The sequence below is a fragment of the Caretta caretta genome, chromosome 10 (genome assembly GCF_965140235.1).
Source record: "Caretta caretta isolate rCarCar2 chromosome 10, rCarCar1.hap1, whole genome shotgun sequence".
Lineage (NCBI taxonomy): Eukaryota > Metazoa > Chordata > Testudines > Cheloniidae > Caretta > Caretta caretta.
In genome coordinates, this window is record NC_134215.1 from 43,729,622 (window position 1) to 43,756,772 (window position 27,151).

Below are 27,151 nucleotides of genomic sequence, written 5' to 3' on the forward strand. Positions count from 1 at the left end.
GTTTTAGGGACGCCCAGAGAATGGGGTTGGATTCCTGCCCATCTTGGCTAATAACTAGTGATGGACCTATCCTCCAGGAATTGATCTAATTCTTTTTTTGAACCCAGTTATAGTTTTGGCCTTCACAACATCCCCTGGCAAAGAGTTCCACAGGCTTACTGCATTGTATGAAGAAGTACTTACTCTTGTTTTTAAACCTGCTTCCTATTAATTTCATTAGGTGACCCGTGGTTCTTGTGATATGCAAAGGAGTAAATAACACTTCCTTATTCACTTTCTCCACACCATTCATGATTTTATAAACCTCTGTCATATCCCCCATAGTCATCTCTCTTCCAAGCTGAGAAGTCCTAGTCTTTTTACTCTCTCCTCATGTGGAAGCTGTTCCATACCCCTAATTTTTGTTGCCTTTCTCTTCCAATTCTAATCTTTTTTTTTTTTTTGAGATGGGATGACCAGAACTGCATAAATATTCAAGGTGTGGCTGTACCATGGATTTATGTAGTGTTTTCATATTTTCTGTCTGTCCCTTTCCTAATGGTTCCTAACATTCTCTTGGCTTTTTTGACTGCTTAGTTCTAATAACCTAACTACTTCCGAGTCAGTATAGAGGTCTGCTGGAGTGGAATGAAATTCCATTTCTTCCTCAGCCACTGGTTTGCTGTTAATATGTGAACTTTATTCAGCAAACACTGATCTACTACTACAGAAATAAACAGAGTGCTATTAAAGTTATACATTTTGTTGTAGGCCATGCAACTTGCTGACTAGTACAATTCCATGTCTCAGAAGCAAACTCTTAACTACTTCAAATAAGTCCTGGGTCTCTGTTGCTTGGCTTGCTAGTTTGCAGAGGTATGTTCCCTGACTGTTATGGACATCATGCTTTGGCATTTGAAAGCACTATGTTAAATTTATGTGAGGAATAAGATCATAAGAAATGCAAACCATTTGTTGTCAAAGACAAGCCCCCTCAGTTTATATAAATAGATTAGATTCCTCTTTGTGACCTGAGATGTGGAAGTGATCCCATTCCCAAATATGGCTTCCCTTGCAGTGATGCCCAGGGCCTCCATGTTGCCTGTCCTTTAGCCTTCAAAATGTCAGGGGCTGTAGTTTCTATAGGACACAAAGTAAGCACCTCAAGCTATGTTACAACTTGGCCTCTTGCCCTCCCCTGAACTTTAAAGGGCACAGGTCATTAAAATGAACGCACACACTGCAGAAACCACAAACATGCTGACCTTTAAAGTTACGGAAAACTGAAAAATCTAACCATTGGAATAGTGTCAGTGGCTGGGCTTCTGACCATGGCCAGAGCCAGAAGCTGCTCATGTGTATGGCAAGAAGTATGCCTTGACTTATTTTTCTCCTTTCATAATCTCAGCACTTTCAACAGTTATCTGTCCCTTGGGAATGCTGTACTCTTAACTTGGATGGATGAATATATAGGGTAATGCAGAGATTCCAGTCTTATGTATAGCAAAGTTTCTTGACCCCCTCAGGCCACAACAGGCTGTTCAACTTTAACTTCTCCCCACACTAATCCTTCAGCTATTTCCTGGACTCCCATTTAATGGTCCCCCCCCCCCCCACTCTCCTGCTGGTAATAGCTCACTTTAAGTGATCACTCTCATTAGTGTGTATGGTAACACCCATTGTTTCTTGTTCTCTATGTATATAAATCTCCCCACTGTATTTTCCACTGAATGCATCCAATGAAGTGAGTTGTAGCTCACAAAAACTTATGCTCAAATAAACTTGTTAGTCCCTAAGGTGCCACAAGTACTCCTTTTCTTTTTACAATTGTCAGGAATATTCATTAGGTTTATATACCTCCGTTCCTGTGACCAACTTGACACCTTATGTGTGATTTGAGTTACTCCCAAAAACTGAGGTTCACAAGGTTTACATACTCTTGAAAACTTGATTGTATTGCTGCCTTCCAAGTTTTCCTACATACAGTCTAAAAACTGATGCTACTTTCCTGGCACTTTTTTCACTGCATAGTCTGCAGACCTGTTTCTGCTCCAGTTCTTATTTAATCTGGAGGTCACTGATATTTGCTTGAATACTTAACCTTTTGCTTTCTCCATGCTTGTCTACCATATCTATTTTCAGGATCAAATGTCACACCCTTTCTAATTTGCATCTCTTTTCCTATCCCATTGTTTGTACAAGAGTGCAAGAAACTGTAACCATACTAGTGGCTGAAATAAAAATGAGTAGACCAAAAACCAGATCCCAGTTATACCAAACCATACATTGCAAAAGCATGATGAGTAAAAGGTCTAAAGCTTTATGGGATGTTGGATAGACTTCCTCCAGCAGCTTCCAATAAAAGCCTTTGATGGAGTGTGGAACTTCATATAAACTTGGTAGTAACATCACTGTTACAACAGTGATCAAATGAGCTGGTTTGTGCCAGCTCAGGTTGTCCACCTCCTTTTTTAATTAACAAATTCGTTTCCCTCTAGTTCAGGGGTGGGCAAATAGTTTTGCACCCAATGTGGCCCTCGGGCCAAAAAGTATATGGAGAGCTGGGTAGGGAGGGCTGTGCAACAGCCTGGCCCCCTCCCACTTCCAACCCTCCCCTGCTTCTCGTCACCTGACTGCCCCCTGACAGGTTCCCCAGGACTCCCACGCCTATCCAACTGCCTCCTGCCCCTTATTCAACCCCCCCACCCCTTTACCATGCTGCTCAGAGCACCAGGACTGGCAACTGAGAGTAGTACATTCCTGCGGGGAGCAATTTAATACACTATACTAGCCCTCCATACACTTTCAGAACCCTGATGTGGCCCTCAGGCCAAAAATTTTGCCCATCCCTGGCCTATGTAATACTGTGCCAAGCTGGACCTGAATTCTGTAGCAGCAGCTTCAGACTCAACCTGCAGTTTTGTACAATGTGTTCTGTCCAGCTTTATGCTCTCCTAAACTGTCTCTTCAGACCTTGCCATTTTTGTTCTGGAGCACTGCTGAAATTGTCAGTAGAAAGCTGGAGGTTCTTACATGTGGGTAGGCAGCATCCAGATCTTTTGGCCTCCGGCTGGTGTGGAAGACAGTCTGGGGTTGTGGCACTCAGAAGGCAGTTTGGGCTTTTGGTACCAGAGAGTGAGTGTGTGTGTGTTTCCAGTGCTATGAGGAGGGGAGTGCTAGTTCTTCACCCTGGCAATTCTTGGCAGCTGAGCAGTTCACTGCATCCAAAGGTAAAGCATACTGGCTAAAAACTTCTGTTAAAAAAATTAATAACAAAATAATATTGATGCTTTAAATCAGCACTGGGCTTCCATGTTAGTACCCATTGAGAGAAAGTGAATTACTTGCACTTGCCTGCCATTGGTTTTGGCTGTCTTTGCACACTTGACAGAACTGAATTTACTTAGGCTGGTCTATAAACAGCTTTTGTATGAATATAGCTATATTTAGGGCTGTGACTTTGCCAAAATATTTCTACTAATACAATCCTAGTATGGACTGTTACCCACACCACACACAGCAAGGTGCCTCTTACCAGATAGCTTCCTGACTGGAAGGGAAATACTGGTATAAGTACCCAACATAACTGTACCCACCCTAAGGGAATTGTACCACTTGAACTATACTGATAGTTAACTCTTGTAAGACCTGGTCCATACACATGGCCTTCATAACAATGAGTAATCTTCATTAACTGAAAGCTTAAATTCTGCACTGTATTCCACTCTGATGGAGTAACTCAGCATGGGGGAAGGGGACAACAGTCTTTTACTGTAGGCTCATAGTGTCCAGGACAGCAAATGAAAAGAAGTGGGCTGAAAGTACTTCCTTTTTTTTCTCCCCCCTCCCTCCTTGCCAGTACCATGAAGGAACAATCAGGAATGTGCGAGAAGCTACAGAGAGCTTTGCTTCTGATCCCATCACCTACAGACCTGTGGCTGTAGCACTGGATACCAAGGGACCTGAAATCCGAACTGGACTTATCAAGGGAGTAAGTTTGTTCTATACGATCAGTAATTATACAAGCTTTCATTCTACATGGAAAAAATTCCTCTAAGGAACTAGATAGTCTTGTGGCTGTAATACTAGCTCTGCTTCTGGACCAAGGGTTAGTGTTAACAAACCTCTGAATGAAAGAATGAAGCTGGACCATTTTCAGCCACTTCAAGTTCAGGGGGCTGAGTATTGCAGAGTGTGGATGAATTGAGTGTCCACTGTGCAAAACAGGAGTGTGACCATAATGAGCATGCTTACTGTGATGGAACACGTCACATGCAGGAAAGTAACCTTGCCAGTTTGTGACTCTTCTTTTCCATTGTTGGCGCTGGGGTGGGGCTGTGTGCACAGAATACACTGTAGGTGTGAGAGACAGACTTCTAGCTTTGTGATGGCAACTTCTGCTATAAGTCACAACTGCTATCCTGAGGGAAGTGGATATGAAAGTCAGCTTAAAACCAGAAGGGACTACCAGATCATCTAGTCTGACCTCCTGTATATCACAGGCTATCAACACTTGCATGCTAATCCCAACACCCCACATGCTATTCTGTTACTAAAGTTTCCATTGTTGCACACAGAGTGGCACAGCAGAGGTGGAACTTAAGAAGGGAGGAACTCTCAAAGTGACCTTGGACAATGCCTTCATGGAGAAGTGTGATGAAAATGTACTGTGGCTGGATTACAAGAACCTCCCCCATGTTGTGGATGTGGGCAGCAAAATCTATATAGATGATGGCCTCATCTCCCTGCAGGTTAAGGGGAAAGGTATGTAATAATCAAGGGATTCCAATACCATGAACCCTGCACTCATGTTGATCTGTCCCTTCACATCTAAGTATTAACTTGTGGTAATGTTTCACTTTGCAATAACAATTCCAGTTAGTCTATCTTCAATAGCTAGCTGAGCTTACTTGGTACTTTACTGGTGAGTGGCCACCCATTTTCACTTCCAGATTTGACCTAACATAATGGGGATGGACTTCTGATTTTGGTAAATGCAGTAAAACCACATCTAATTCCTTACCGTTAAAACCATGATTCCAGTAACTGAGTGATGACTTAAGCCAGATTTCACTAGGCTGTACATGTTATCCTAAACCAGGGGTAGGCAAACTACTGCCCGCAGGCCGCATCCAGCCCCTCAGACCTTTTTAACCACCCCTCCTTCTACCCCCCAGGAGCAGGGTCAGGGGCTTGCCCCACTCTGCCCGCCCGACATTCCCACATGTTCAGGTGGGACCTGCATGAGGACGCACATGTTCTATGGCTGCACAACCCAATTACCAGATGCACCTCATACGCTATCAAAGCCTGGAATGTGCAAGCCCATGTGCCTGCTACTTGTTCTCTTAGCTGACTTTGCTGTTTTAGTAGTGTTAATTTTCCATTGCTGATAAAACAGAGTAGTTGGCCAGGACATGCCAACTGTATTGCTCACATTAAAGAGGGCATGGAAAGGAGGTAAGTTTGGTTTAATTTTTGTAATACTTTGTTATGATGTTTAATTTTTATTTCCACTAAAATGTATCTTTATTAAATAAAGCTTTATTTGGATCTCTGAAATTTTAATTTCATAAGCATTCATGGCCCTCCATACAATTTCCACACCCAGATGTGGCCCTCAGGCCAAAAAGTTTGCGCATCCCTGTCCTAAACCCTTCATTGCTAGCTGCTCTGATAAAGCACAAGTCAAATTTTTGGTCCATTAACTACTTGACAATTTCTGCCACTTACGGGGAAAGCTGGCTACCTCCAACTAGTTGAGTATCCCATGAACTTAGAGTATTAGCATGCCATGGTCTGTGCACAGACCAAGGCATATTAACTGAGTTCTGAAAGTGATGCAGAAACCAATGGGTAGGGAACTTTGAGTAAAAAATCTAACCATTTAAAAATCACTGGTTTCGGTATAAACAAACTGTTCTGGCAAATAGTGAGAACTATGCCTCCTGGCATACTATTGTCTGCTCTCTAAATAGCTTCTCTGCAATCCTCAGATACCAGGACAATAAATCTGCATCAGTGGACAGAGTTGCTGATTCTTGTATAGAATACCTAATCTTTCTGATCTGGGGTGCTTATCTCCCTTCTGAAAGGGGAGTAGTATGGGACTGGGATAGGGAGACTTTGAGTACTCAACCTATCTGCCCTCTTGCTGCACCATGCCAATTCCTGTTTGTAAAATTAGATCATATAGCTAATGTGGGACTAGTCTTACTGGGAAGTGAAGTACCAACAGTTCTGTTCTGTGTTTTTGTTTGTTTGTTTTTTAAGCTATCTGCTTTCATGGTAGAATGCACTGAACTGTGGCTGGTGAAATGCGTCCTTCAGGGCTCCCCCTCTTTCAGTGGTACTTATACTTGCGAGTGTTCTGGAACAAGTGAACAGCCTGTCTCGAAGTCACCAAATTGCATTTCTGTAGTTCAGCAATCATACTCGCAAGTCTTTAATGAATAGATATCTTCCCTTTTCAGGAATGGTGGTGGAGGTGAATCTAGACTGACAGAATTTATTCACAGGAGCAGGATTTATCAGACCAATGCAAAATGCGGGTGCTCCCAACCAGCCTGTGCCTAAGGGATTACCATAACATGATTGTCTATTGCAAAGGCAAAAGACAATCTAACTGTGCTGTCTGTTGGGCAAAACAGCTCTGGTTGTGAAAGTGCTCAGTCACCTGCTCCTCCAGTAGAAAGAGGAGATTGTACTGGTCACTTCCTACTGAACAATGGTGAACTGGTGGGGGAGCAAGCAACAGACTGTATGAAAGTAAGATGCTGACTTAAACTCATCCAATTTAATTCAGGTGCAGACTATGTTCTCACTGAAGTTGAGAACGGTGGTATGCTTGGTAGCAAGAAGGGTGTAAATCTGCCTGGTGCTGCAGTGGACCTTCCTGCAGTCTCTGAGAAGGACATTCAAGATCTGAAATTTGGTGTGGAGCAGGATGTGGACATGGTGTTTGCTTCCTTCATCCGCAAGGCAGCTGATGTCCATGCTGTCAGGCAAGTGCTGGGAGAAAAGGGGAAGAATATCAAGATCATCAGCAAGATTGAGAACCATGAGGGTGTGCGCAGGTGAGCTTTGTACAAGTGACAGTAAAGACTCTCACAGGTATGGGGAGGGGGGGAAAAGACACTGGGAGCACAAATTTCATTTCGCTGAACTGCAGCTTGTCCTTTTGGTTCTTATCCCACTTCTCCGCAGAAATGAGTCACTACTATACTACTGCCTTCATTGCAAAACTGGTTAGCAGTTATTGCTGTATATCAACATACTGTAACATACAAATGGGTACTTTTTTTTAAATCCGTCTTATGTACCTCACCTCATCAGCTCAAACTTCAGTAATTTGCTGTGGATCGCCTGGTACTTAATGCTAATTAGCAAGGTCTCTACTTTTTTCCCTGTATGAAAACTTAATCTCCAATTCTAATAGCAGCCAGTGACACTAAAGTATTGACCATTTATTTCTCAAGTGATTCAACAGATATGTCAACGCTGCACCCAAAAACAAAACAAAAAAACCCACCTGAAGCAGCAAGTCTCAGACCCCAGGTCAGCTGACTTTGTCTGCGGCTAAAAATAGTGTAGATGTACCCAGTGTCACAATACTTGCTCCTTGTTCAATTTAGAAAACTGGAATCTGATTAGCTACCAAAATGATAATCTCTTCTCTCCTCCTTAGATACACCTGGTATTGTAATTACCTTTCACATAACACAAGTAGGCTTTGAATGAGAGTAGATTTTTATCAGTGAATGTCAATTTCATCCTCTACACACTTTTTTTATCAATAATTAAAATTTTCCAATAGGAGAAGTGAGAGAAATGCTGCTTGATAATTTAGTCAAAATCCAGTGATTTAGACTTGTTACAAATGGACTAATGAATGAATAGTAAAATGACTTGTACATTTTAAGGATAGTTGCTCTGTATATTTTGACTTGTTGACAGCCTGTGTTTTAACATCTTGGAAAGCTTTTTGAATGCCATTATCTGTCATTAAATAACTGACCCCAGTTTCACACAATTGTGAAAATGTAAATTGATTTAAAAAGTTTAAAAATAAGCATCATACTATCCATTTAAATTATATATTAAAAATAAGTGGAATAGCTTATGGGAACACAGTATTTGTAACTATACACAATCATCTAAGCAATAAACTTGTACTAATAGAAAAGTATCTGGTGGAGAGAGTGACTTCCACCTTTTCCCTGTAGTTCCTAGAACTGAAAGGTGTCTTGCAGATGGAGGAAAGAATAAAACAAATGTTTTGTTTTTTGGCTATGAGGTTTGATGAGATTCTGGAGGCCAGTGATGGCATCATGGTGGCCCGTGGTGACTTGGGTATTGAGATCCCAGCTGAAAAAGTCTTTCTAGCCCAGAAGATGATGATTGGACGTTGCAACAGGGCTGGGAAGCCCATTATCTGTGCTACTCAGGTACTTCAAATATCATTAGCTTTCGTAATCGGAGTCTTTATCATATAACTTCTCTAGTAGTACTTGAGATTCACGATGCCCATTACACACTTGGACATTGTTTCAAGATATCCCTATCAGAGCACGAAGCTAACACACAGAGCAGGGCTGCAAAGTACAGTGACTCAGCAGCTTTTCTGTCTTTGTGAATAAGACGCAAGCAAACTGAGATTTCTATACTTGCTTATCCCAAGTTAGTCGTAAACACCTCGTACCTCTGTTCAAACAAAGAGTAATTTGGGTGTGGGAAGAGATGCCATCCAAACGTTCTTGTGACTGGACATCTTGCATGGTTTGGAATGAATTATATATAATATAAAAAAAGGTTAAGCCCTAAAATATAGGGCCTAGAAACATTTCATCCAAGTGAAGAAACCTTTTATGGATTGGCCAATCTCCCCTCATTTTCCTTTCCTCTTGTGTTCACTGGCCTGTCTCTCTGCATTTAATGGAGGCAGAAGATTCAGTTTCCAATACAGAAGTTAAATTTCATTTTATAAGGGTAGCTGGCATTAGTGATAGTGGATTAACTCTCTCCCCATGTAAAGGAGTCCATTCTTCATTTCCTTTCTGTTATGACTTCAAAAGCAATTACAGTTGAGCAGGGTTTTATGTAAACTATTCTGCAGAAGGGCTCTTGTCTGAGTATATTCAGATTGAGTTAAAGCAAGTACCTCAAAGCCCGGAGAATGGAGCAGTGTCTTGTATGGAAAATCTCCAGAACTCTGCAGCACAAATAAAATTTCTAAGTTGTTACTAATGGCAACTGAGATTCTCTTCTTCCCCAATACTTCTCCTTTTGCTTCACACTTGGAGAGTGAGCTTTAAATGAGTTGATGGTGAGTAGGCAGATTACTCTTTACTCCTGGGGAAATTCTGCACCAAAAAAATTAAATTCTGCACACAACACTTCCAATTCTGCATAATTGTCAAATTAACACAGTATTATCACACTAGTTTCCATGATTTTTGGTCACTTATTTCAAAATATCTGTCAGCAAGTACGTCTGTAACAATACAGCAACAAAAAATTCAGGAAATGTTTCTTGACAAATTCCTTACAAGGCATATTAATACAGAACTCTGAGTAATACATTTAAACTACAATACCATATTTCCCGCACCCCTCTGAAGCAGTGCAAAGGCTTGGGGGAGTCAGGGTAATGGAGGAGTTGAGGGAGAGAAGTGATTGCTGGGATGGAGCCTGGATGTGAACTTGGAGGGTTGTTGGGTATGGGTCAGAAAAGTATATGGAACAGACTTTTCGGGGGGGGGAGGCGGGGGGGATTGTTAGGGAGCTTCCCCCATGCTGACCCCTAGCCTCCCATTCAGTCAGACACATCTGACTTGCACCCCTTGTCCACATGTCTCCCCCATTTCCATGTGGCCCTGCACGCCCTGCCCCTTCACCATATGGCCCTGCACCTCCACTTCCACTTCCATTCAGCCTCTGCCCCAGTCTGTCCTCCCCCACTAGCCCTTGTTTGACTCCCCAGCAGCCCCATGCTGTGTCTCCCCTTAGTCCCTGTCTCCTGACCTGGCCCAACAGGTGCTATGAAGATGGTAGGCTTTTTCTCTTCCCTAGTTGGCCAGGAGCTGCTGCTCTGTTCTAGCACCACAGCACCCTCTGGTGGGCAAAAGGCAGAGCAGCAGCAACTTTCAAGCCAAAGCTTTTTTCTGTGAAAAATTAAAAATATGCATGGCTCATTATGCCTGTGTGTAGTGGTGCAGAATTCCCACAGGAGTAACTTCTTGCAGGATTTTTATAAGCAGCCTTCTGGTACTGGAAGGATCATCTTCTTAGTATCTCTGCAGCTGGTGTTTCAAGAATAGCCTGGTTTCCATTAGTAGGATATTTAAAGGACCATATGGCTCTGGACACTAGCCAGTTGGGCCTCTTGATGTTTACCACAATGCACACCAACTCCTGGCACTGTCCAACTGAGACTTCCTCACTGGAAAAGTCCCTAAATTTAAGTCACAGGTGGAGTAGTAAGTGGGGGAGACTGGGAGAAGGACCAAGACAAAACTATATTATAGGGACTGAAAGGTAGGAAAAGATGGTGCAGAAGGGATGAAGGAGAACATAAGTTGGTGAGTTTTTGTTTTTGTTGGCTGGTTGGTTTTTTTTGTTTTGTGTTTTTAAAGCTACCCTTATCTTTCCACCCGCAGCCTCACTGGCAAAGTACTAAAATGCTACTTTGGCTGTAGTTTGTAGGCACTTCAGCCTCAACTTGCTTTCTGAACTGGTGTCTGTCAATTCTATTTCACATCTTCCTCTTCATAAAGAGTCAAAATAAACTGCTGAGAAGGCAGCGAAGCATTTTGGTGGGGAGGAAGGACTGTTTGAATAGTCAGCAAACAGTAGAAGTTTGAACTACCCAGTTCAAAATAGAGAAGGTGTTTGTACAACCTTTCCACCACTATTTTACTAAATGATTGCATAAAGGAAAGATGTCATATAAACCTGAAAAGTCTCACTTTTAAAAGGAAGTGGGCAACTAATGAGCCAGACTGTAATAGCAACAAGCCACAACGGTGTGCATTAGTTGGCTATTGATGTATGAATTTCTCTGATACATGCCTGGTTGTGGATTATGTGAACCTAAACCTCTCATCCTCATATTCAGCTCTTACCTTGCTGCTGATTAACTAGTAGTTGAATATTAATGGTACACGGCTGTCTTAAATAAATGCCAATTGTAGCATCAATTCATTTTTAATAATTCGTATGTAGCAGGTTTCTTGGTGAAATCTGCTGTAATGCTGTTTGAGTTCTGTCGCAAGGTTTGGCATATCAGCATTCATACTTCAGTATGTCATCAGCTCTGTTTCCATGCATAACACTCTTGTTCTGGTGGCCAGACCAAAACATACTTGTTTCAAATAGTCTAGTCAGACTTACTGATACTTAACTTTGTGCTGTACCCTACAGTATAAAATGCTTTAAAACACATTCCAGTGCTTACATAGATCTACTAGAAAAGTAGTTGGTCTCCTTCATAGTAGGCTGAGTAAATTAACACCCCAACTTCTCCTTTTCCAGATGTTGGAGAGTATGATTAAGAAACCTCGGCCAACCCGTGCTGAGGGCAGTGACGTTGCTAATGCTGTCTTGGATGGAGCAGACTGCATCATGCTGTCTGGGGAGACTGCCAAAGGAGATTACCCTCTTGAGGCTGTCCGCATGCAGCACGCTGTGAGTAGTGCCTTTGCTTTAAAGGGTAGAATTACATAGTACAAAATTGGAAACTTTCCAAAGAGGTAAAGGTAGCATATATCCCACTTCCTGCTTCTCACTTCATCCAGATGTCTGGTTGTCCAAATGCATTCAGAGTCAAGTAGCAATACCTAGCAGTTCTATAATGGCAGCTCCTTGTCCATGCTCCGACTAACCCCTGCTTTCTGAAAAAGTAAATCTGTTCTTCCTTCTATTTCTTCCTAACCTACACTTACATGGAGCATGGACTTGTAAGCCCACTGTAGCCTGACCAGGAGCAGATCAGTGTGGCGCTGCCCTCTGCCACTAGATCATCTATGAGAAATGGTTTCTTTTACATGCCAGACATGCAAATGTCACTTGCCATGTGCTTTGTACTCATCACTTAGAGGCAGAGCCAAGAATTGAAGTGCAGTGCTGAGAGATGTCCACTGAAGTGGACTGTAAGAAACCGTAACTTATATTTATATGGCAAGGTTGAGCTTTCTTCGTTACCCTGGTGTTGATTCCCTTGAGTCCACGGCTCTAATCTCTAACTCAAGCTGCGGAGCTGCTCCAAGGATCATTTTGGCCTTTGAGCTCAACTCCATATACTGAAAAACCATTCAAATTTAAATAAATGAACTTGTGTGGTAAGGGAATGGGATGGTTTAATGGGGTGCTTGTTCCAGGTTTACTGTCCTGTTGCCTTCAACAGCTCTGCATTTGACTACTGTTTATGGGGATGTTTCTTGCATGATGACTGACAGGACTTTTTTTTTTTTTTTACATGTTTAAACTGCCAGAAACCTCTCTGCTCTGCCTTGAGTTCACCCAGCTCATCTTCCCATTAATTTAAGTTTAATGCTAAGTGTCTAGAAGTACTGATGATCTCCGGGTAACTGCTGTGAATTACAGCATTTACAATGCACTAGTTTGTCAGTTGCAGTTCAGGTTATATAGATTAATAAACATAGCTACTAATGTGCATTTACAATTCCTTACATAAGTATACTTTCTTCTCACTGTTAATTGTATTTGATTTATGTGCACTGGAACTTTTGTTCACTTAGGGAACAGATGATGAAACCAGACTGTGGGCCAATGATCTTAAAGCATGTGATAGCTCTGCACTGTAAACTACTCACTAACTGCCTGCCTAAAGCTTCTCCTACTAGGAAATCTTGAGGGTTGACCCTGATACCTAAATCTGGAAACTTGCTGCAGTAAAACTTAATTTCAGAAATGAACTCTTGTGATCCAGTTTAGTTTCAGATAATCTAGTTTGACTAGCAGAAGTTCTTTAGATCTGGCTACTAGATAGTATGTGGGTACTGGTGATCTCAAGTGTTTGACCTTCCTTTTTTTTTAGTTACTGTAGGTAGATCAAAGAACATGGTCAACAGATTAATACAAGTGGTTCTAGGCTGTATTTTTCATGTAAGGCAAAATACTGCCTTTCTTAATGAATGGTGGCTTTTACTGATATAGTCTTGAACTTCCATATTATAGCTCATCGTACCTACACTGCATTTATGCGAGGTTCTTAATTACCAGGTTAAGTTCTGAACACTTGGTTTCATAGTGGCAAAACATATTGGAGAATTGAACCTCCAAGCATGAGGGGAAAATAAACCAGGGCACACAGCTAAGGTGAAACTGAAGCTTCTGATGTAATGCAAAATGGATGTGCCTACTGGCTTCAGAATCATAACCATCAAAGGTTTTGTCCCCACCTTTCCTTAAACTTGGGCTATCCCCTAATCAAACCCTGCCTGTGGAGGCATTTAGTACCGCTGCAACGTTACTAGGAGTAGCTAGACACTTGTGGTTTTTTCCTAAAGTGAATGCTATTAGAATAGGCCAGGTTACAACCTCGGAGCACCAACTTCTGCTTATCCCTTTTTACCATGATGCAATGAGTAGTTAATATTGGCACACATGGACTAAAGCTTGTCTGCACAAAAGTGCACTAAATCCCCAGGCTCAGCCGAGGGCAGTTCAAAACACTGAGGCTTTCTGTTGCCTTTAGGGTGCAGGGAGGGGAAAATCTCATGAAGCTCTCTAGAGTATCTGGGGTCAAAACCTCCAATTATGGAATCTGGCTTCTGTAAAATAAGGCTGTGAGGCTCAGTCTCTACCTTTCCAGACTAAGCCATATAAAATGGCAGTGTGACAGCTTACCAGCACTGCAAGCATTGACCACTGTAAAACTAACTGAAAGGAGCTGCTCTTCTTTCTAGAAGAAAACAGTTTATCCTAAACCTTACAGCGGGTAAGGAATCTGACATGACAGTGACACTATAGAAATGTCTAAACAGTTCAAACAAATTCAGGTTCCCCAAGCACTTATGCAGTCCCATTACCTGCAGCTCCATTTACCAGAACTGCTCTTCCTAGAAGTAGGGTCTTAATACTGGGTTGGTAAGTTTGTTTTTTCTCACTTCTAGAGCACAATTTTCTCCCTTTCCAGGAGCATGAGGGTTTTACATGCAGTGTATGGTGACTGCATAATCCTCCTGGGTTGCTCCTGCTTTCTTCCCAGGTAACTTTGCCAGTGGTAAGACTGCCCAATTGCAGTGACAGCAAAATGAGCATGGACCACTTTTATTGATGCTTTCTTGGTCTAAAAGTCAAGTCAGCTGATAAGAGTAGGACCCTTATGTTCCTGCTTTCCAGCTTCTGTTATGAAAAATGTATTACACATTTTAGCATCCTTTATAAATGTGAAGCAATACTTTGCTCAGAATCTAGTCCCTGTACACAAATTTTGCTTTTTTTGTATTGCTATTCTGTATTGCCAAAACTTTGTTACAAAATACTCCAGCAGCAAAACTGGATACTTAGCTAATGGATGTAGGCTCAAAGATCACCAACAGCTGCTACCTGTATACATAAGACGGTATGTTTATCAAACATCAGCTCAGTGGTTAGGGAGTATAGATCAGACTGGTTCTTCACACCTAAGCTGAAAACAATGAGATGCTCTAGCTAGGTGCTCTCCCTCCCCATAGCTTCTAGGAATGTTAGGGTGTTTCAGAATCTGGAAGTACTTTATGTACTAATCTAAAAGAATTTATCCTCTAGGAATGGGGGAGAAAGCCTGTTTAAACTTGGTGCCAGAAGTTTCTCCAGTATACTTGATACGTCCTTTCTACACCCAATGAATCTCTCTGACCTGACAGATGTGTTGGTAGAATGTAATAATTACCACTTGCTGACAACTCTCTAATTTCCACTGGATATCAAAAATTGACTCTAGTGGTAATCCTAATGTCCCCAAAAGATGAGGCATAGTCCTCTAAGAGTTCAGTAGCAAGTTTCCAGATGTTGGACAGGATACCTCTCCCTGGGAAGGAAGCAGCTCCCAAAATTTCCATTCGTCCTGTCAGTTTAAAAAGTTGACAACTAATTTGACCGGTGGGAAAAGCAAGTCTTGAAACTCTGCCCTTGCCTGTTTGTCTAAAGAGCTCAATGAAATTCAAAGAAAGTAGGGCATGTCTATACTCTGCAGTTTGGACTATAGGATGTTAATAGCACATACCAAAGTGCTTTGCAGTAACTTTACCATGTGTATGCTGCAGGTGCATACTAAGATTTCTAGTTCACGTTAATGTAATCCATTTTCCAAACTGAAGGGCAGCGTAGACAAACCCTAAGGGCAGGTCTACTCTACAGACTTGCATCAGCAAAACTGCAGCACATCTGGTGAAGATACTCTAAGCTAACAGAGGTCTCTCCCATTGGCTGAATTGTGACCGCTTCTCACAGAGGTGGAGTTACGTCAGTGGGAGAATTTCTGCTGCTGACATAGCGCTGCCTACACAGGGGGTTACGGTCAGTGTAGCTATGTCACTCAAGGGCAGGGGTCTCAAACACAAATGACCACAAGGGCCACATGAGGACTAGCTCATTGGCCTGAGGACCACATTACTAACCCCCCACCCCTTTCAGAGCCTCCGCCCCTGCCCTGCCTCTTCCCACCCCTTCCCTGCCGCCAGGGGGTGGAGGAGGGGTGTGGGGTGTGGCAGGGACTTAGTGCACAGAGGGTTGGGGTGCGGCAGGGGGCTCAGGGCAGGGCATCAGGATGCAGGGTGCAGCAGCAGATTCAGGGCAGAGATGCAGGGGGACCGCAGGGAGCTGGCGGGCCACAGGAAATAGCCCGTGAGCCATGTGTTTGAGACCCCTGCTCAAGGGTATGGATTTCTTTCACACCTCTGAGTGATGCAGCTATACCGAAGTAAGTATGTAGTTTAGACTAAGGGCTTGTCTACACTGGCAATTTACAGCACTGCAACTTTCTCACTCAGGGGTGTGGAAAAACACCCCCCTGAGCACAGCAAATTTCAGTGCTGTAAAGCGCCAGTGTAAACAGTGCACCAGCGCTGGGAGCTGTGCCTCTTGTGGAGGTGGCTCTGCCATGACTACACAAGCCATGTTAAAGCGCTGCCTTGGCTTTTATATCCAGACAAACAGTTGTTGCACAGGTGGGCCATGGCGTTTTCATAACATGTTGGGGGTGTGACAGGGGAGCCTCAGAAAGAAAAAGGTTGAGAACACCTGATTTAGGTGTCTCAGTCTGAATTATTGTTACAAAGGATCTGGTGGCTGGAGACCAGGAGTCAGAATTTCCACATCCTCTGGGATATCTAGACAAGCTGCTGAACTTGTAACTTAAATAAAGAAAATTATAAGGTGGGCATAACTGTGACAATTCATTAACATTTGTAACATGCTTGTCCTCACCTGGAAAGTCCCATAGAGTGAAGTATCTCTATTTAGATGGATTTAGTCTGTCTGAAGCCTCCATTTGTCTTGCTTGCTATAAATAACTTCAGCTAGTAATCTCTTCAAGAGTATCAACTTTTCTGCATGCTTTTTTAGTAAACTCTGCAAGCCTTCTTTATGTGGTTGTGAAGGGCTAGCATTGCCTAGTCAGACAAGAATTCTTGTCCTAAAAATGCTTTGTTAGGCATACCTACTGATCTGTATAAAATTCCTAGATTCTATACAAACTCACTTGGAATATCCATGGACTGTCTGTAAACTGGATGTGGAAGCTTCTCATGACACCTTCATTCTATGAACAAAAACTAGAAGCATCTTCTGTAGTTGTACACTTGACTAAGTAGAGTAAATACAAATATTAAATGAGGATTTCTGTACGCTACATTTTTTTTTGAGAAAACAACCATATAAGGAAGACTTGTAATACTGTTCACAGTATAGAAACTAAGGGGTAGGGTGGTGCAACTGTAAAGATTAAGTTTCTTGGCTTGTCTTTAAGGTAACAGCCAAACCATAAAATGAGCCCGCCTTCTTTGCTTGCAAAGAATGAGATGGAAGGTGGTGGCATTGTTAACAATTGGACTCTTCTTCTATAGAAGATTATTCTAACAGTGCTCTGGGCCATTAGAAGGGTGGGGTGAACACATATGCATCCCTGAAGCAACATATACCTTGCATTCTACTACTATGTGTTCTCTGGCACACCTAAAAGTTGAGCCCCTGGTAAAGTGCAGAAGCAGGACCCACAGTAAGCTGACACTTTAAGGCTTGTCTACACACTATGGGAGTGTGATTTCTAAAGAGCTCTGTTGTACATTAATTGGTGCACTTAACATAGTACTGTTTTAAAAAAAACTACATAAAATTGCACCGAGGAACTTATAGTGTGCACCAGCAGTGTCTAATCAACCAATTAATGTGCCACACATAAATGTGCTTTAGAAATCCTACCCCATAAAGTGCATTACCCCACCATGTAGATATGCCCTTAGCATACAATTAGATGAGCAGTTTTCGTAAGGAAGTGGGGGCCCCCCACCTTCCTTAGCCTAAACAAATACAGACAACTCAAAAAATTTAGCCTGACTTCAGGCCCTGGGGCGGCTTGACTGTAAAGCTATCTGTAGTTGAGATTTTTTGAGAGCAGCTATCAGAATAATGTAGCAGAAAAGGTCCCATTCTGAAAACACATGATCTGATGTACAAACTAGCTGTAAGAAATGGCACTGAATGTCCACTAGCCTTGGCAATGTTAGAATTCTAACCGTGTTTGTCTATATTAAATCTTAACCTCCAAGCCAAAGGAAGTTTCACAACCCTACCTCTAATAATCTTTGCCTGCATGACTATGACAATTAAGCAAATTAACTCAATATCACATTACTCTCTGGTGTATCTTTCCTTCTTTCTGTCACTTCTTTCTTCTCCCTCCCTCTTACCCCGGCCTGCAGATCGCTCGCGAGGCTGAGGCCGCAATTTTTCACCGTCAGCTGTTTGAAGAACTTTTCCGCGTCACTGCTAACAACAGGGACCCTGCTGATGCCATGGCTGTAGGCGCTGTGGAGGCCTCTTTTAAGTGCTTAGCTCCAGCTCTGATAGTTCTGACCGAGTCTGGCAGGTAGGGCTCAGAAAGGGCAAGAAAGACTTAGGCTCTAAAGATAAATAAGCATTTTCACTCCACAGAGCGTGCGTTAGAGATGCTCTAACAAAGACAAACTTCTTGTGCTTCAGGCCATGTTTCGATGGGTAGAAACACATTCCACTATAACACAATAGTACACACCGTGTGAGCAGCTCTTTGTAGTTCAAAACTTCAGCTTGGCATACACTAGCAGAATCTGAGTTTACATCATCCTTATAGTACAGCAGGATTGGAGGTAGGTAGAAGCAGAGCAAGAGTGCCTGGCAGTTGGGCATGGATGTGAAGAGTGTGCTGGCCAGGCAGGGTGGGGTGATTTGGCAGGTCTCACTTGAATTCAGAAGAGAAACCTCTTTATCAATTATCTGGTGGGTGAATGTTTATTAAATAGCATACGCTGATTGCTAATTTGAGGTTGCACAAGCAGTGTGCTTGGCTAAACAGATGACCGCCACCAGCATGGTACCATACATTAATCTGGACTTGCTAGTATAAAACTGATTGGTAAATCTTCTGAATATCAAAATAAAGGTTATGCTATTGGCATCCTGCTGGGCATGGCACCTCACCTTACCCTGTCACCTGAGCGCTGACTGACACGAATGTCGTCTTCCCCGAATGCGTGTTGCTCTTATAGATTGCTCGTGAGGCCGAAGCCGCCATCTTTCACAGGCAATTGTTTGAGGAACTACGTCGGCTGGCCCCTCTGAACCGTGACCCTACAGAAGCCGCCGCTGTTGGCGCTGTAGAAGCTTCCTTCAAGTGCTGCAGTGGGGCTATTATCGTCCTCACCAAGTCTGGAAGGTAGGAGGTGAAAGGTTCCCTCAAGTCAAATGGACTTCAGTGACCGGGGTGGGGGTAAAGGACACCTTCAAAAGTGTGTTTTTAAGAATGAATGAAATGGTGACACTGAAGCAGCTAGAAAACCAGGCAACTTCCAAGCTAAGGTCATCAGTCTGCAATACCCAGTTTCACTAAGAAGATGGACAAACATTTCAGAAATCTGCAGATATTTAGTCTTAATTCAGTTCTTCAGCGTTCCTCAACCATTTTGGCATCAGCACCAAGCATGTAGAATTTTTTTTTCTGCTGATAAAATTGCATCTTTCTTGCCAGTAAAGCTGGCTGGAAAACTTTGACAGGAAACAACTTTTGAAAGTTTGTGTTTAGTCACTTTAACCAGAGAAATCTTGGATTTTGACAGTAGGTCTGAAGTTCACTGGATGCAGAATCTAGCTTTTTGAATAAGGCAGTACCTTTCAGCCTACATTTCCAGCTGAGTTGACTACAGTAACAGCAAAAGTAAAGACCTGCCTGACATGGCATCACTGGCTAAACCATTATTAGAATATTGACTCCTCCTGTCTTCTAGTCCTATGACCATACAGCAGACTTCAAGCACAGGACTACTGGGCCTGGCTTAAAGAGAGGCTTGTTTAAACAGGAGGCTAAAAATGCAGAAGTTTGTTCCCTTTTGTAGGTTAACACTTCTTAATGTCTGTCCTACTTGGGTGTACAGTCTAAGATCAGTGTATTGAAGACAATAAAGCAAGGCCTAAAGTATCCAACAGACAAATCTGTGGAATATGCCTCTAATACTAGGTTCACCCAATGCCTGTTTCCTGCACCAGCTTCCACTGCTTAGTGCCAACAGCGTGCAAGGCACTAGTTCATGGAACAACACCCTGGAGTGTTTTGGGATTATGACAAATGTTAATGCTATTATGGTCGCCTGTGGCTAGAAAATGCAGGAAAGCACAGTAAGGGGCCTTAAACCAGCTCATCAGCTTCTAGTTTCTCCAAACTGAGAACTGAGTTGCTCCTCTCAAAGCAAGTTTTGGCTAACGATAAGTTGTAGGTGGTTTTTGTTTTGATTTTGATTTTTTTTGCTTGTTTTGTGCCTCCCTTCCTCCCCCTTCCCCCCCCCCCCCCCAAAAAACAAACAAACCAACCTGATAGCCCTCCAGATGGGCATTATGAATCTTCACCCTGAATCTGGACCCTGCAGGTAGTGGTACAACTGACATGTCATTTAAACATACTCGGCACCTATTCTGGATGAAGAACTGTGCCAGTTGTGAATTCTTCACTTTAAAGAAATTTTCAAGCTGGTGCTTGCTTTATTGCTACAGATCAGGGAATAATAGCTGTAAGCATGAGAGCTTGTGTTCTTCTTGTGCTTGTGCTTCCAATGTTTCTGTATAAAGGGTTCCAGCCAGCCTTACACTTGACCTTTCTGAAGAGATCTGAACTTTGATATTTGAATATTTTTAGCTCTGGATTCTGTTACAACCTCTGAATACCTGGATCTCCTTGAGCCACTGGAAGGCTTTTCTGACAGTAGAAAGGGTTTGTCAGAGTGGCTGGGTTGATGAAATTGGAACTGCTGTCTTTTAATCAACAAAAACTTTGACTGGAAATCTTTAGTATTAATCATCTTTGAAGTTTGATTCATGAGAACTGGACCATAAGAATCTAGTTGAAACACAAGTATATAATTCTGTTCTATGATACATTTTGAGCAGTAAAATATAACTATAAATATCGTGGCCTTTTGCAGTTCCTGACAGTCTGTTTAATCCCTGAGCATGCACCACCTTCCAGAATTTAACTTCCCTCCCAGTAGGAAGGGGTGGCACCTGTACCAGTACTAGCTTCTGCTGCTAGAGACTTTGAGACTCTGAATAGGCATCATTTGTGCCTACCATCCCATATTCACTAGATGTCCCACGTAAATATTTCCATTTTACCATATTTGCTTCCAGACCCTTGCATAAAAACCAAGTTGGGCAACAGATCATAGCAGGATAGGCCTATTATGTTATCTGCATTCATCTTTAAGCAGGTGAAAAGGGGATTTCTCCCTATGTATCTGACCTGAGCTGTGTGTGGTTAATAAAAAAACAAAACACTGATTCAAAGAACCTTAGAGTTCCCTATGTTTTTCCCTACAGTTTCCCTCTAATAGTGGCTCCCAGTGACTGCCTTGAAAATAGCCTGCTCTAGCAAGTGTCCTGTTAACACTTCAGTGACTGCGCACAGGATATGATGCAGCAGAGGTCATTCCTTCTACCTGCCCTCCCTGCCCCCCTTTTTCAAGGGAAAAGATTCTAGATCCTTCAGAAGAATTTGATTTCTTGTGACTGCAATTCTGCCACAACTCTCCCCGGCAAATTATTTGAACTTTGTGGATGCTCTGGAAATGCCAGTGACTCCCCCAAAATGGTGTGGGTTTTTTTGGTTTTGTTGTGGCTTTTTGCAACATTGCATTCCTTCTCCCACACCAGGGACTGAATATTGCCTTTGCCAGCCATGGGAGCAAGGGACTCCACCTAACCCTGTGATCAGATATGCTTAAATGAAAAATAGACTGAAACCAGCAAGCAAACTCCGCACTCCTATCTGGCAAGCTGTCACCACTACTTACATCCCCTTGCACAGTTTATTTGCAGTGATTATTTTCTCCTTTCTCTCTCCCCCTCCCCCCCCCCCCCCAATAGCACAGTGGTGGTATTAGGAAATAAAGTCTTCCATTCTCCTGCCCATGAAAAGAGGAGCACTCAGGCCAAACCTTCACTGTTTTGCTCTGAAGAGAACAGGATTCATGCATGCTGCCTGAAGTACCAAAGGGTCAAAACCACATGACTGTGACACACAGAAGGGCAGCAAAATAAAAGCCACACAATATCTGCCCACCTTGACATTACTGCCAGCAGAGCTACAACACCCAATGCAGGAAACATCCACCTTAAGTGTAGAGTGAAGTTTCCTAAACTCTTTGGGTTCGAAAAACTGAAGTGGGATGACACCAGGTTTGTAGAGAAGGGGGAAGAGACTCCCCGTTCCAACAGATGGTTTGCTATGCCCTAAAGCAAGAGAGATCATGTGAACCTGAGGCAGTCCTTCCAGGAAAGGATGCTGTGTATCATGTCCTCTACTGTAGGTCGGGGGACAAAGGACCAGCCTGGCCTTCGAACTAAACTTGATGTAAACCTTGATTCTCTTGCATGATTTTTATTGCAAGTAGTCTTCCTGGCCAATGTGTGCAAAATATCCAAGCAGTGGTTACCATTAGCTGTTTCCATGCCACTCAGTCTCCACATAAGTGAAGATAGCACCTACTTATAAGAAGTGCCATGATCATTTCTCTGATCTTGTCTTCTGTTCACTGTGCTTGCTGTGAACACTTGAAGTTTCTCAAACTCTTGTTGGGCTGCCATATATGGGATGCTTTTGGAGGTTAATTCTACCTTCAATTTTGTTCTCCCTCCTATTAGATCTGCTCACCTGGTGTCCAGGTTCCGCCCACGTGCTCCTATCATTGCTGTGACTCGTAATGGACAGACAGCACGCCAGGCCCATCTGTACCGTGGCATCTTCCCTGTGTTGTGCAAAGAACCCACCCATGATGCATGGGCTGAGGATGTGGATCTCAGAGTTAACCTTGGCATGAATGTTGGTGAGTTATGTTGCTTTATCTTTATTCTGGTCAGGTAACTGATAGCTTATGGAAGAACCACCCCTTGGGGCATCTTTTGCCATCTGGCAGAGCCTTAAGGCTGTTAGTTAGAAGAAATACTGCTTGTGACCAACGAATGGGCCTCCTACAATCACACCTCCTTAGCCAGATCTGGTGCTCCGACTGATAACTTCATACTGAAAACCACTCCCCTTCACAACAGGCCTTGATTTTTAATAGCGCTAATGGAAAGTTGTACAGACAAATGCTTATTGGTCTGTCTGGTGAGTGGCCACCTTGTTTTTTTAAAAAAAAAAAACCAAACCAACCTTGGGCTGTGGTAAAGGGTACTCCTCCCACTGTTACGGTGCCCTTTGCATTAACTGACAAAGGCCCAACACCAAAGTTCACTATGGGCTGTATGAACTGGAATTTCATCTAGTGGTGGCACCTGTAGCTGAGTTCAAGGTCTCAAGATGGAACAAATGGTGTAGGACAGAGGTGAGGTGTCCTGTCTTCTTTTTGTGGTAGATCAAACCATGTTTGAAGTGCTCTTACTGCTAGGACAACTGAGTCCTTTAGCCTGGTGTAATGATGTCATCTCATGGCATGAAGGAGGTATGGGAACAAGAACTAGGTGAAGCCCTGAGAATGTAAAGAGCAGCTACTATGGCTAAATGAGGTCCAAGAGAGCTACTAAATCCATGTGGTAGCTCTGGTAACCCCCCTCTATTACATTTGGACTTACAAGAAAGAAATGGTATTCCTTGTCTCTGGATGCAGACCTGTTGTGGAAGACATGCTAAAACCTAGTGATACTGAGTCTACTGTATATTATGGCATCTAATGGAACAGTTGACATGAGCTTGGTTTGCAGATATTCACAAATCTTTCTCTTCCAGGCAAAGCACGTGGCTTCTTCAAGACTGGCGATCTTGTCATTGTACTTACAGGATGGCGCCCTGGGTCCGGCTACACCAACACCATGCGTGTGGTGCCAGTTCCATGAACACCATCTCTCAAACTCTCCCCAGCAACACCTTCCCTCTCCCCCACTTTCTTCTCCTCTGCTCTACCCCCTTGCCTTAGGCTGGCAATTGCTTGCAGTGTTATCCGTGTGTAGAGTGGATATAGGTTGCTAAACACCATCAAATGCAGCAGCGGGGGAAGGAGGACCTTTGTCACTCTAAAAGAATACTTGAAATGTTTTAGTTTTTGAAAAGTAAATGACCTTTTTTTTTTCCCTAAGGTGATTCTGCCCTGAGGTAGTTGGGAGTTGGTGTAGGAAATTCCTGAATGGTGACCGAACTTGTGCTGCTCATCCCCCTCTTTGTAGACTGGATACTGTCTTAAGGGTGAATACTGTGTCTTTCCCTGCACCTTTCTCAGGAGTGCAGGGGAAGGAGGCAATAACAAGGTGATCGTCTGAGTTCCAGTGTTAACACTCTGCAACAGGCAGAATACAGCTCTGTACCCTGTAGGTTCAGATAATCATCAGCTTAATTCAATGCCTCTCTTCTCTGCCATGTCCTCCTAATTACTCCCCCACTGCAAACTTGTACTGTCACCAATGCACTCCAGTTTAGGAGCTGTGGTAGATTAAGGCATGGATCTATGTAGCCACACTTTCAGTATGTAAACTAGTCTTCTTGTCTCCCCCTCTGGATTTACAGTGGCTCTCTGCACTCCATAGTTTAAACTCCACTACAGATACATCCAGTATCTAACACACCAATGGATGTTGATGAAAGAGTAAGATGTGCTTAACCCTTTAAGTCCTAAAATGTCAACTTTCATGAGACAGATTACTGTGTATCCCCCTCCCAGTGCAAATGGAGAGAACTACTTCAGGGTTCCAGTATACCTGGAAAGCAGTGATAGAAACCTCCAGCACAGACCAAAGTCTAAGATGCAGTTCAGGCCTGGGTTCCTTCTAAGTCAGTTAGTCATTTCTGGGCAGCAGGGAGAAATAGAACAAGGATAAAACCAGGGTTTTGCTCTTAAAGGGTTGAGTGTTGCATTTCCATTTCCTGTGCTGCTGAGCTTGTGCTCCTCCTGCAATGTTGCATATCTGTCTGAGTTGAGTAGTCATGTTTCCTGAGAGCATTCTCCTATGTTGTAAATCTGGACAAGTTATTTACTGTAACAGGTGTATTGGGTGGTAGAGCACAACTATGTACATCAATAAAGAAAAGCTGAAGCACCCATCAGACTTCTGCTCTTGCTTGGTTTTTCCATTGGCAAGGTGGAGTCCTTTGCGAAGAAAAGGTGACTAAGCTGACCAGCTGAAACACATCAATGCTTACAAATAATATCTGAAAACTAAAGGAGGAAAAACCTATTTTCCATATTAGTTGAAAGCTATTTTATCCTTGGTTGTGGAAGGAATTCTCAATACTGTAGTTGTTGCATGGCAGCTAGATGGTAGAGCCCTCAGATGTGCCAAATCTATTGTAACTTCAGACATAGCTGTCTCTTGTGCAGACATAAAGATCACTTACCAGCTACATCACTTCCCAATCCAGTGTGGTAACTAGAGCAAAGCAGCTGTCATCTACCCACCAATTTGCATCACAGTGCAGCTGGATGCTACACATGTGGTAACTTACTCAAGTTTCTAAAACTTTCTAGTGTGAGTCTTCAAGTACCACATGTCTTGATACGGGAATGAGTCTTGCTCTGTGGGCTTCTGCTGTTCTGCCCTAACAAAACAAGGGCTGCCAAATTTTAAAAATAGTACATCAGAATGTGCCGCTAGTACTCCTTTTTACATCAGAATGTAGTAATTGGTATATCTAGTAATCTAGACTTCTACGTCATTGTTCAGAAGCACCATTTGATACAAAACCCAAACTTGCTGCTACTCAAGTTGCACTTGATTTGCCAGGGCTAAATGTGTTTGAGGGAGGAGGGGAGCATAAAAAAAGAGGCCTTGCAGGGAAAACATGGCTAAATATTCTCTACACCAGTGGTTCTCAACCTGGGGTACACAAGTCTTCCAAGGGGTACATCAGCTCGTCTAGATATTTGCCTAGTTTTACAACAGGCTACATAAAAAGCACTGGAGAAGTCAGTTAAAACTAAAATTTCATATAGACAATCTTATATTGATCTAGATATTATGCGCTGAAATGAAGTACAATATTTGTATGCCAATTGATTTTTTTATAATTTTATAGTAAAAATGAGAAAGGAAGCACTTATTCAGTAGTAATGTGCTGTGACACTTATGTATTTTGTCTGTTTTTGTAAGCAAGTCGTTTGAGGTGCAATGTGGGGGTATGCAAGACAAATCAGACTCCTAAAGGGGTAGAGTAATCTGGAAAGGTTTAGAGCCACTGATCTACACTACTAGCTTATTCCTAGAAATAGACAACATGGAGCTGTTTCACTTAAATTCCCCTTTCCTCCTCACCCCTGCTCTTAATAAGCTGTGAACTTTGAATACTCTTCTTCTCTGGGCAAATGTTTCGTACCTGACTTAATACAAGCAATATATATGGAGAGCAAACAAATTTTTGTGGGTGTAGAGGGCTTAAACATTTACAGATAAATAAGTCAAGGGGAGGAGTAGGTGTTCAGGGCCTTAATCAGACATCAAGGACCTCGCTTACAGCCTATGGCAGGATGGGATCAGTTGAGCTGGCCACCATAAAAAGGGTAGAGCTCTCCTGAAAGGGCTAGTGCTGGCCCGCACTTGGACTAGGGTAATAGAATGCTGCCCTTCCACTCCTTAATGCTTTCCAAGTGTAGGGAGAGGGAAGGGTGAACCAGCTGCCTTTGGGTTGCAAGGTTCCAGATTAAGGCGATAACTGTAGATGTGCAAAACTACTTAAGTGAGAAGTTTCACAAACCACTAGCTGGCATAGCTGTTTTGGTGTGAATAGTCTCTTGGGGCCAGACATAGTAGCCTCTTGTATCTGAAAGGCATCCTTTTTGAAACCCACAGCCTGGTATATGACTAGGAGACAGGCTGTCTGCCTCAGAGGCTATCCATTAGAATCTTGCCTAGTCAAGCTGGAGCCCATGTCTGGCAAGTTTGTCTCTAGACTCTTCTTTCCCTTACTGAGCTGGAACTTTTATCTTGAGGCCTAGTCCTACATCTTTTGCATTCCATTCTCTGGCTATGCTAAGTGTGAGGGCTCTGGCTGGGGGTGAGGGCTGGGGCAGATGGTTGGAGAGGGCCAGGGGTGAGGGGTCCACGGTGCAGGAGGGGTCTCAGGGCTGGATTGCGGGGGGGGGGGAGAGGTCTACTACCCCTCCCCCCCCCACCTACCCTCTTCCTGCAGCAGCACTGTGCCGGGGGAGAGGTGCGCAGCTTAGCAGGAATTTGGGCCTAGAGTAACTTGCTGTGCTACAGCACACTTCACCACTTCTGAAGAAGCTTATAACAGCACTGGCCAAGGCATTTTTTTTAAAGTGAAACAGTATTACAGAACATCCTTCTTTGCTGTTAGAAAATGACCAGTGGATAACCTGTATCCATGTTCCTTTGGGAAGGGGTCATCACTAGAGACCAGCTCACTAACTCTGGGAAGTTGGGGTATGTCTACCTTGCAGTTAAGACACCTGAGGCTGGCCTGGGTCAGTTAACTTGGGCT

The 27,151-nt window shown here is 43.0% G+C and overlaps 1 protein-coding gene across 2 annotated transcripts in view; it reads left to right on the forward strand.

Annotated features, from left to right (window-relative positions):
* Positions 1-24,755, forward strand: part of PKM (pyruvate kinase M1/2) — a 42,286-nt gene extending 17,531 nt beyond the window's left edge. The window contains exons 4-11 of one of the 2 annotated variants that reach the window (XM_048865632.2): positions 3,839-3,970; positions 4,557-4,743; positions 6,785-7,055; positions 8,276-8,426; positions 11,512-11,664; positions 17,904-18,070; positions 22,369-22,550; positions 23,453-24,755. In XM_048865632.2, the coding sequence (XP_048721589.1) occupies positions 3,839-3,970; positions 4,557-4,743; positions 6,785-7,055; positions 8,276-8,426; positions 11,512-11,664; positions 17,904-18,070; positions 22,369-22,550; positions 23,453-23,559 (1,350 nt within the window). In that variant the 3' untranslated portion in view covers positions 23,560-24,755. Of the gene's footprint in view, positions 1-3,838; positions 3,971-4,556; positions 4,744-6,784; positions 7,056-8,275; positions 8,427-11,511; positions 11,665-17,903; positions 18,071-18,728; positions 18,896-22,368; positions 22,551-23,452 lie in introns of both variants that reach the window. The other variant, XM_048865633.2, reaches the window with a different exon arrangement.
* Positions 24,756-27,151: the final 2,396 nt, after the last annotated feature.